The 10,056-nt window shown below is 36.3% G+C and overlaps 1 protein-coding gene across 1 annotated transcript; it reads right to left on the bottom strand.

Moving 5' to 3' along the window:
- Positions 1–317: 317 nt before the first annotated feature.
- On the bottom strand, positions 318–7,377 carry LOC143884444 (uncharacterized protein At2g39795, mitochondrial-like). The gene is made up of 3 exons (XM_077388025.1): positions 7,072–7,377; positions 752–1,098; positions 318–667 (listed from the first exon to the last, which is right to left on the bottom strand). The coding sequence occupies exons 1-3, from the start codon at positions 7,324–7,326 to the stop codon at positions 508–510; spliced, it is 762 nt and encodes a 253-aa protein (XP_077244140.1). The 5' UTR covers positions 7,327–7,377; the 3' UTR covers positions 318–507.
- Positions 7,378–10,056: the final 2,679 nt, after the last annotated feature.

The following is a 10,056-nucleotide window of genomic DNA, read 5'->3' as shown; positions in this document are numbered from 1 at the left end:
TCATAATCTCAAACGAACAGGCCTTAGGGTTATGGTTTTTTTTGTTTTTCTTCCGGGGCAACCAAACCTGACCCCAATTTGGATAATTGGGTTGGGTTAGGGTTCAGTTGAGGTTGAACCTCGTCGAACCGAGGCTCAAGTTGGGACAGGATAGGGTTTTGGGTCCTTGGGGTAGGCTAAGGTTGGGCCTCAGCACCTGACTTGCACCCTTAAAATCCATCCTTTCTGGTCATCTGGGTTCAGTTTTGTGCCTTCACTGTAACCAACCCACTCACAGTAATTAACTAGTGGAAGAAAAAAAAATCAAAGCCCAAACATGCCTATAAAATGTACTTCATCAACTGAGAATTTTCAGCTCCTCAACATAGTTTTTAAAATCCTGAAGTACAATAAATTTATTCATAGATGACAAACTATACCAATACCGCCGCAATGAAAAGCAAAAAGGGCAAATTAAACAATTCTTACCCCACACTAGCCGCAAAAATTTAGAACCTGATTGAGGATTTACTGAGCGACGAAATCCTTCATCTTCTTCAGCCACGTCACGTACTCTCTGCTATCTTTGTTGATCATATATTCATGCAGAAAGTTTGTTGTGCTGGGTTTGATTCCCCTGATTTCCAAATACTTGTGGAGGGCCTTTTGCAGGTTCTCATCCAAATCCCTTCAGAGAAAAACAAATAAAAACAAATTGAGATAAGAAAGTACGGTAAAGAAATAACATTAATCTTTAAGAACAATGACTTACGTAAAGTCCGGTCCTTCATAGGCAAGCTCATCTTCTGAAATTTCCTGATTCTTAACAGACATGCTCTCAATTGAAACTTCATCTGGGTAAGCAGTACAATCAAACACCAAACAAGGCCCATCTCCTTTAAAAATAGAGATGATAAGTGGAATGCTAGACTGTCCACCCTTTTCATCGTCATTGTTCCCATCGTCGTTGTCGTCATCCTCTTCATCGCCCGTAACAAGATCAGGCATATGAACCTCAACTTGGATAGTCTCACCTTCATACTCTCTTTTTAAAAATATAGTTTGATGGCCGGGATTATCTTGGATTTCAAAAGGAAACCCATCTGGGATCTCAGCCACCTGTAGGAAAGAGAAAGAAAATCGCCTCATTTTTTTTACTAGAAATGTGGTCTAACCACTACAATCCTCTAGTTTATAAACTTCAATAATATGAGCAAAAAGTTGTGTCATGAAGGAAACAGTAATACTAAAAAATATGATATAAAACATTAGTACTGGAGGATTGTAAAAATGTGTAATTTAAACATTAGACATGTAAGGAAAGAAAAGACGAGGCATGTAGGAGAATAAGTGGATCTTAAGATACACAGCATCTGATGGTTTAAAAGTTAAGTTCTTAAAAAATAAAAGGTCTAAGCAGGGAAGAGTAACAAATGCCAATAGAAGAAAATCTGCAAAAGCAGCTTTTCACTTGTGGAGAAACTAGTAATGGGTGTGTGCTTGTAATAATTCCAAAGCATTCAATTAGTTGAACCAGAATCTATAGATAGATAAATTTGCTACATTTCAAAATTAAACATAAATTTGAGTCCAATAATCAGCTTTGGACTCAAAATCCAAAACAAACAGGGCCTAAGTGCTACACACAGGCATATACATTTTGTCTTATTTACTTTCCTTTTATGGTTTCCAACAATTTGTGACATCAAGCAATCACAAATAGCTTAAGAGAACCATGTTCGACATCATGCAAAGAACCATGATCGACAAAAACCTAGCATACCTTATCAAGATATATACATCTGTTTTGGTTACAAATTGTATCCATGCAATTGCAATTTTAAATGACATACATAATCCATATTATAACATCGTTATAACTTTGTTTGACCATCTCCCCCCTTAAGTTCCTATTAACAGCGCTAAAATTCAAAATTCCCAAAAATCATATAACACTGAATGCAAGAGAATGATTAGTGATCTCGACTCCGGAGACCACTATGACAGGCTTCAACTTCCCCACCGATAATTGTCACCAGGATGAGCCATTGTTCAAAACTCGCACAAACCGGATAATCTTAACCATCCAATCAGTGGCATACAAATGGACACCTAAAACGAAATATGTGCAATGATATCCACTTTATAGGCAACACAAGCTCATCAATCAGGATTAGCTAATTGAAGAGCCTCCTTGCCAGGATGGGCCATTTGGTCGAAACTTGCTCATCAATAGAACAGCCCCCTACTTTACCACCACTGGTGTGGTCAACATCAATTACCCAGAAAATAACCCTTCATCCCAAAACATAACGACCAGAGTACAAATCACTGAAAGCCAAGGACCAATCTCAAGTTTGAAACCTCTGCTACCTCATTTATCTGTATGCAAAAGGGCACAACTAAACCATATGATAAATTCCAAATTTCAAATAAGATTTCGCCAATCTAGGTAGACCTAGACTCAACTTGCATGCTCAAGCAATAGCATTAATAGAGTATCCTTCTGCTACACCACCAAGCTAGATACTTAAAAAAGACATGAAAACCTTGAAGAATGGTTCTGAATCAATCCACCTACCAATGGGGACCCATGTTTCTACTCGAGCTTCCATCAAAATTAAGCTAGGCATTTCATCCAGGAATTTTTTTTAGGGGGGGGGGGATGGCGAGAGATTTATTAATGAAAAATAAGAGAAAACATCAACCGAGGAGGCCAATGCACGAGGCTCCAGCCATTGCGGGGTCTGGGGAGGGCTAGATGTACGCAGCCTTACCCCTGCTTTGCAGAGAGGCTGTTTCTGTGACTCGAACCCGTGACCACCAGGTCACAATAGAGCAACCTTACCGTTGCGCCAAGGCTCGCCCGCTCCAAAGAAGAACAAAAAAAACCAGAAAAATATAAGACAATCCCTCAAAGGGGGAGTTGGTCAAAAACTTCAAAAAATGCATTTCCCAAGCCCATCGGTAGGTGAGCTGGAACAAGATCTCATTCCATCCAAGTTCTTCAAGTGTAGTTTGGACGGTTATCTCTTCTGCTATAGTCTTCTAAGACTGACTTCTAATTAACATGCAAAACTTGTTCACTCACACACATAGCTCTAAACTACTTTTGAGTCCTACCCAATGAATTATCATGATCAGTGTTTCAAAATGCAGATGTGGGCCAAAAAATGGCCAAACAAATCCAAGTCGACTCTGCACGGAATGGTCAAGTACTCGAAATACGCAATCATAACATGGGAGAGTCAAAAAGAGTTTTCATTAGACTTACAAGGGCAAAATGCAGACCCAGACAAAAACTTAGCCAAAGTAAAAGGCAGTCGAGTCAGGCGAGTTGATGATTGATGCAGGGAGTTTTGAAACAATGGGCGTGACTTTAATTCTTACATATTTTAAGTAGGAATTATCACTGAAAATTCTACCATTTTCTCTCACAAATCCTCACGAGGGCATGATGACCAAAGGATGCAACCTTTGAACCTCCTAACCACGCACCAAATTTTCCATTTGCACTGCATGGATAGCTAACTTCCTAGTTTTTTGAACAATTAACAGGCAAATAAAAAGTCATTATACTATAACAGCTTTTTGTTTTGGTATCAACTACTTAATCGTAAGACACGACGTGCGATGCACGACACAACAAAAAAGGAAATGAATTAGGAAAAAGAAGTAAATAATGACATTAAGAGAACTTGGATTTTGATCCCTCCAACTCCTACAATTCAACACATACACAAAGAAAAAAATAGATCAATAAGCATTAAAATTCCTCTAAGAAGCATAGATAGAAATTGGAAATTTCCAGAGGACCTCCACAAATTTCTAGTTATTCAAATCCAAGAACCGCCCGAAAACATGACTTTTGCAGTTAAATAAAATAGAGAGAGAGAGAGACGAAAAGACATTATATATATATATATATATATATATATATATATATATATATATATCTTTCTCAGAACAAAAGACATATATATCTCTTTCCCAGGACACCAAAACCCAGCTTAGGTCAAAAGTTTGGGGATGAAGCAGAAAACAATCTCAAAACTTACCAGAAAAATTCTATAGAAGCAGATTGCTATATTATAATAGATAAAAGCTTGGGGATGAAGAAAGAATACAATCTATGATACATGGACACGGACACAAGTATCGCGTGTCGACACAGGCGTGGAGTGTCGGACACAGCAAACCCCCAAAATTTAGAAATGGGGACACGGCTAAAATAGAAAGTACCTATAATCATGATTTGCAGATACAGATTCATGTAACGAGTTTCGACACGGATAAGAGGTGTCTGACATGGCAACCCCTAAAATCTAGAAATGGTGACATGCCCATATATGTACTGACATGGCAACCCCTAAAAATCTAGAAATGGTGACATGCCCATATATGTACGTACATATGAAATTGCTTTTTAATATCATAATTTGCAAAAATATAAATACGATATTCATTTAACAATCCTAATAAATCTTAGGATTAATCAAATATAATCTAAAACAAACATGAGATAATCAAATAACAATGCATTTGTCAATTTAATCTAGTTCTCTTCCGTCTCCAATATGCAACGAGAAAGGGAGACCAATAGGATACAATGCAAATAATATTGGGATAAAAGCTTATTTATTTAAAGAAGAGCTAAAAGAGTTTATAATAAAAGAAGAGTTAATAATAAAAGAGCTAAACACAATATTAAATGATAAAACAGAATATCACGCTTGGCACGGTACAAATATGAGTAGACACGCCAACATTAAGTCTTAATACTTTTAGTTGTAATTTAAAGGTGTCGAGACACACACTACACGACACGTGTCTCAGCAATAAATTCAAAGTGTCAGCTAAATCATAGAATATAATGAATCAGATTCTCATTAATTTTGGAGACTGACTTAAATTATAATAAAAAAAACCCAATATGAATCACACCCATCTAGTCTACAAAGGTGTTTGGCTTGTTTGTCCGTTTAGTTAGAACGAAATTAATCATTCAATCATGACTGCAGGGGCAAGCATTGTAGTTCATCCATGTGGTGGCCCACCATACCAATTATCCCACTTTCCTTCACAATATTTAAACATGTGTTTGCCAAATTAATCATGGGGAACATTAATAGCCGTATAGCTATGAAAAAAATAAAAGCTGGGGGATGAAGAAAGAATATAATAAATCAGATTCTCATAAAGAAGCAATTTCATAAATTCCTTTAAATACAAAAATAAGGAATATCTATCAAAATTTTCTATTGACAAGTAAAACATTCCATTTACCACTAACTCCACTGTTTCCTTTCAAAAATAGTAAAATTTATAAACAATTGACTCCTATTTCTTTGTTATAAACAAATGAAGCACGAAGAAAGTCGATCTTCGTAATTCATAAATGTCCTATAACTAGAAGCACTTATCAACAGTTCAATATATTTTCAAGAATTTTCAGAAACAATGGCATTCAGAAAATGTTGGTGCAGGCTACATAAACATTTCAAGATAATCAATAAAGATGGAACTGAATAGAAAACCTGACATTTTATATGGTAACCATTTAAAAAGTCTTTGGTCAATATCTATTCAGTTTCAGTGAAACGTCCTAAGAATCAACAGCAAAGATCAAATGGTTCAAGGCTTCAAGCCTCATAGCCTAGTGGTTACAACTTAAGGACCCAAACATAAAGCTGATGGGTATGAACCAATCTTATTACCCACCCAAAAAAAAAACCCCGCAAAGATAATAGACCAATCAACCTATTCTCCCAGAGCTATTAACATTACTCTATGTTCTTTTTCCTCATTTGTTTTAAAAGATTGAATGCAAGCTCATATCAAATTGAAAGTAAGAACAAATAAATAGATAAATAAAAAGGTGTTAGGTACCTAAGCAATACTCCAAAAGATCCAGAGCTGATGGAATGTGTTAAGCTAGGCCCTTTAAACTTGTCCTATACCAAGTTGGGTCCCACCTAGTCCCATACCCAGGCAGGCCCCCACTCAGGACCGTAAGTAGTTTTTTTTTTTCCAAATCAATCAAGAAAACTATCCTGAAAATTGTGTTTGTGCACACAAATGAGGACTGACACTTCCCTCCAACTGGATTGAGAGGCAGATATTCCCTATAAGAAGATCAATCACGTAGCGAACCGATTTGGGTTCGAAACTGTAGGCCGACCTCAAGGTTGAAGGCCAAAAGCCTTTACTATTGAACTAGAGGCTCAATCCAACCTTTTTACATCTCTCATATCATATCAAATGTAAGAATAAATATATAAACAAATAAAAAGGTGTTAGGCACCTAGCCAAGACGCCAAAAGCTCTAGAGCTGATGGAAGGCGTTAGGCTTTTGCCTTTTAAACCTGTCCCATATCAAGCTAGGTCTCACCTAGTCCCATACCTAGGCAGGGCCCCACTCAGGACTGTAAGTAGTCTTTTTTCAAATCAACAAAGAAATCTATCCTGGAAATTGTGTTTTTCACACAAAGGAGGACTGGCCCTTCCCTCAAGCTTCCCTCAAGTGGATCCAGAGGCCAATCTTCCCTCTAAGAAGATCAATCACGTTGTTGTAACTATAGTCTGACTATTCTGGAAGATTTTACATCTAGAAAATCAGAAAACAAATTTTTTAAGAAAAATTAAATAATTTCAGGGAAAAAATCATTTTTCAGTGATAGGATTTATAATCCCTTAAAAAATAGAAAACTGAAACATAAAAACAGAAGAACAAATAATTTTGGGAAAAATCATTTTTCAGTGATAGGATCTATAATCCCTCAAAAAAAATACAAAACTAAAACATAAAAACTGAAGAACCCCGATTTCTATTACCTCCTGAACTTCTCTACAACTAATCTAGAAAATCCATAAACAAATATTTTAAGAAAAAATACATTATTTTGGGAAAAAATAATGTTTCAGTGAAAGGGTTTCTAATACCCATAAAAAATCTAAAACTAAAACATAGAAACAGAAAAACCCAGATTTCTTCTAGCACCCAAAACTTATCTACAACTAACAAGAAGAAAAAAAACACAGAAATCAAAAAATAGAAACATGGGTTTCCCATAAATGGATTGAGAGTCTCACCATCACGTGATCGTCCGATTCCTCGGCGCATTTGATCTCTGAATCGATGGTTCTCAAAAGATTAGCATCAGAGCCTTGCTTTGCAGCCAGTGAAGAGAAATGAAGAGGGGAAATAGTAGTTTTTTTGGAAAGCTTTTGAGAGAGGATGTTTTGCAAAGGGGAGAAGAGCGTAGAATGGTGATTTCTCCGAACTCCCATGGCACGAATAGCCAGAGGAGCCATAGAGGAAGCCATTTTTCGGAGGTAGAAAGCCATTTGCAGGGATGTTCTGTTTTTGGGACAAAGAAAGAGGCTTGAGGGGTTTAGGGTTTGGGGGCTTTGAGGGTTTTAAACGAAAACAAAGAAAATCTCAGCCCCCTTTTTCTTCATTTCCACCCCCTTTTGTTTGTCTTTTGTTTATGTTGCTACCCAAATGTTCAAATCGATTTAATTGGTGTTTTTTTTTTTTTTTTTTATTAGTTAGATTTAAGGGTACCCCGGGTATGGATTTCAAGCAATTGAGAAGAAGAGGGGGACGGGAACTTTCTTCTTCCTTAAAGTTCTTATTGCCTTTAAAGAAATAAAATGACTTCAAATTACTAGAATGCAAACCGCAGAAGACATTATTTTGCCGGTGGAAATTTAGACAAATAGGGACCGGTGCGTTAATGGATAATGAGAAACTAAAAGAAAAGGCTCACCGTTGAAGACGATTTTATTCCGCTATTAGCATATGTACCTAGCCGACCCCAACTAGTTTGGAAGAAAGGCTTTGTTGAGTTGAGTTGAGTTGAGCTAACATATGTCCCAGAAGATTAAATTAGACTAAAGAACTAATGGAATTAAGAAAATAAAATAAATAAGAATATTTTTGTGATAATCACGAACCTCTCATCCTAATGAGTCTTTGCCTTTTATATAGCCTTCCTTTACAAAATCGCCTTCAACATGTTAACTCAAATTTATTGATTTGATTGATGAGATCAGCGATCGTGTCGGAACCTACCTTGTCCAATCAGTATGTCCGCCGGAAGCTACCTTGTCTGATTTCAGTATGTCTGTCGGTCACCGAGTAATGAGAAGGGTCGTTTAGCTAGGAATGGGGTAAATCGGGCGTCTTGGAGATATCTAATTTCCTTTTGTGATCTATTTGATTTTTTTCATTTTCACTATGTATCTTCCTTCTTATCATGTATTTTGCTCATTGACCTCTCCGATCTCCGGCTTTCCTCGCTTATTATACATATTTTCACCATTTCAAAAAAAAAATGTTAATTTGATGATTTGAGGAACCCGTCATAACTATCAATTATAGCTATTTTGAATTTTGAATTTGGAAATAACTGCTATCATTTTTATTTTCTAAAGAATCTCTGATTGGTGGATTACTGCTTAATAAATTTGTTCTAAATCCCGTGGACAATATTTGAATAATTCGGTTTGCTAATGCCAACAAACTCATTTTAAATAGGGATTTGCTAGCGTCCATCGCAAAAGGCATTTCACGGATGTTCTTTTTTCATGTGAGAGCAACCAGGCTTACTTTTCAGCAGATTTTGTCTTCATTCATGAGGTGGCTGTTCTCACCTGCAACAGACCATCTGCGAAATGCCTTCTACGATGGACACTAGCAAATCCCTTTTAAAAGGCAGGTGTAAAACAGTTAGCCAACAGATATTTCATTATTTTAAAATAGCATATTTTTATTCATTATTTTTTAGGAATTTCACATGCCAGTCTTCCCAATCGCACCCTCAAATCTCTCCCCCTTTCTCCATCTCAGCTCCTCTCTTACTATTGGGCCCATGAATATTTCATGAAATATTTTTTCATTATAGAAAATTAATTCTTGATATTACAATATCTATTCCCCACCTCATAAAATATTCGTCATAAATGCACAAATTTTTTTGCATGAATTTTGTTCATACATGGCAATTTGTATTTATTTGTAAAATAAAATATGTATTTCCATCTCATAAAATCTCGGTTATAAAGGCACAAGATTTTTTTTCTTGCGAAGGAAGTTTATTCATACATGGCGCTTGGTATTTACTTGTAAAATAGAATCAGATTGAACAATTAAGAGGATTTACATTGAATTATCTCATATGTCTTTTATTCATGGCACCATTCCTTCTTATTGAAAAACTTGGCAAAGTTTGTCTTTTACTGTATTGTCCCCAATAAGACGATGTGTACACATTGTTGTAGTGTATGCAAATCTTGCACATAAAATCATTCATTTTATTTGACGAAACCATCCAACTTTCTTCAATTGCTTCTCTTGAAAATGGTGTGATGACAAAACAAAGGTGTTAAAGAGGCTCCCTTGCTTTTTGATACCATGCACCCCTCCTATTTTTTAACTATGTCACTGGGCATATGCTGTGGGAATCATGGTTTTAAATTTCAACCGAAATTCGAAATTTTGGACCTAAATTTCGGATTTCGGTGGAGATAGACACCGAAATCACATATACCCGAAACAGTATCTTATTTCGTATGAAATTTAGGAATTTCAGTCAAAATTTTGTTTTTTTTCCGAAATTTCACCCAAACAACTGTTTTTTTTTAAATATTTTTAATATTTTATATCCAATAAAATATTGTTTTCCTTGTTTCGTCGGATTTCGAAATTTCAAATTTTCGATTTTTGTGGGGACCGAAACCGGTATCGAAACCGAAATTTTAAACCATGGTGGGAAATTGCAAAGCAGAGAGCCCGCCTATTGGAATGGCTCAAAGTTCAAAGGAAAACTATATATTTGCCACCTTTTCTTCTCCACCCACGCCCTTGTACTATAAAAACGTAGTCACAAATAGACCAGAGGAAGGTGGCCTGGGCAAGAAAAGGAGTTGAATAAATCACATCCCATTTTTCATTGATTTGTTAGTCCCCAATTTAGATTGGATTGTATCTGCTCAGACTACCAAATTGCTAAACTATAGTACTATACATAGACCTCGCAAAACCGACCCATGCCCGCGGGTTGACCCAACCCA

The sequence above is a fragment of the Tasmannia lanceolata genome, unplaced genomic scaffold (genome assembly GCF_043159265.1).
Source record: "Tasmannia lanceolata isolate RefF3 unplaced genomic scaffold, GAP_Taslan_0.1 ptg000002l, whole genome shotgun sequence".
Taxonomy (NCBI): Eukaryota; Viridiplantae; Streptophyta; class Magnoliopsida; order Canellales; family Winteraceae; genus Tasmannia; species Tasmannia lanceolata.
The sequence above is the reverse complement of the archived record's forward strand: the minus strand, read 5'-3'. Positions and strand labels throughout refer to the sequence as shown.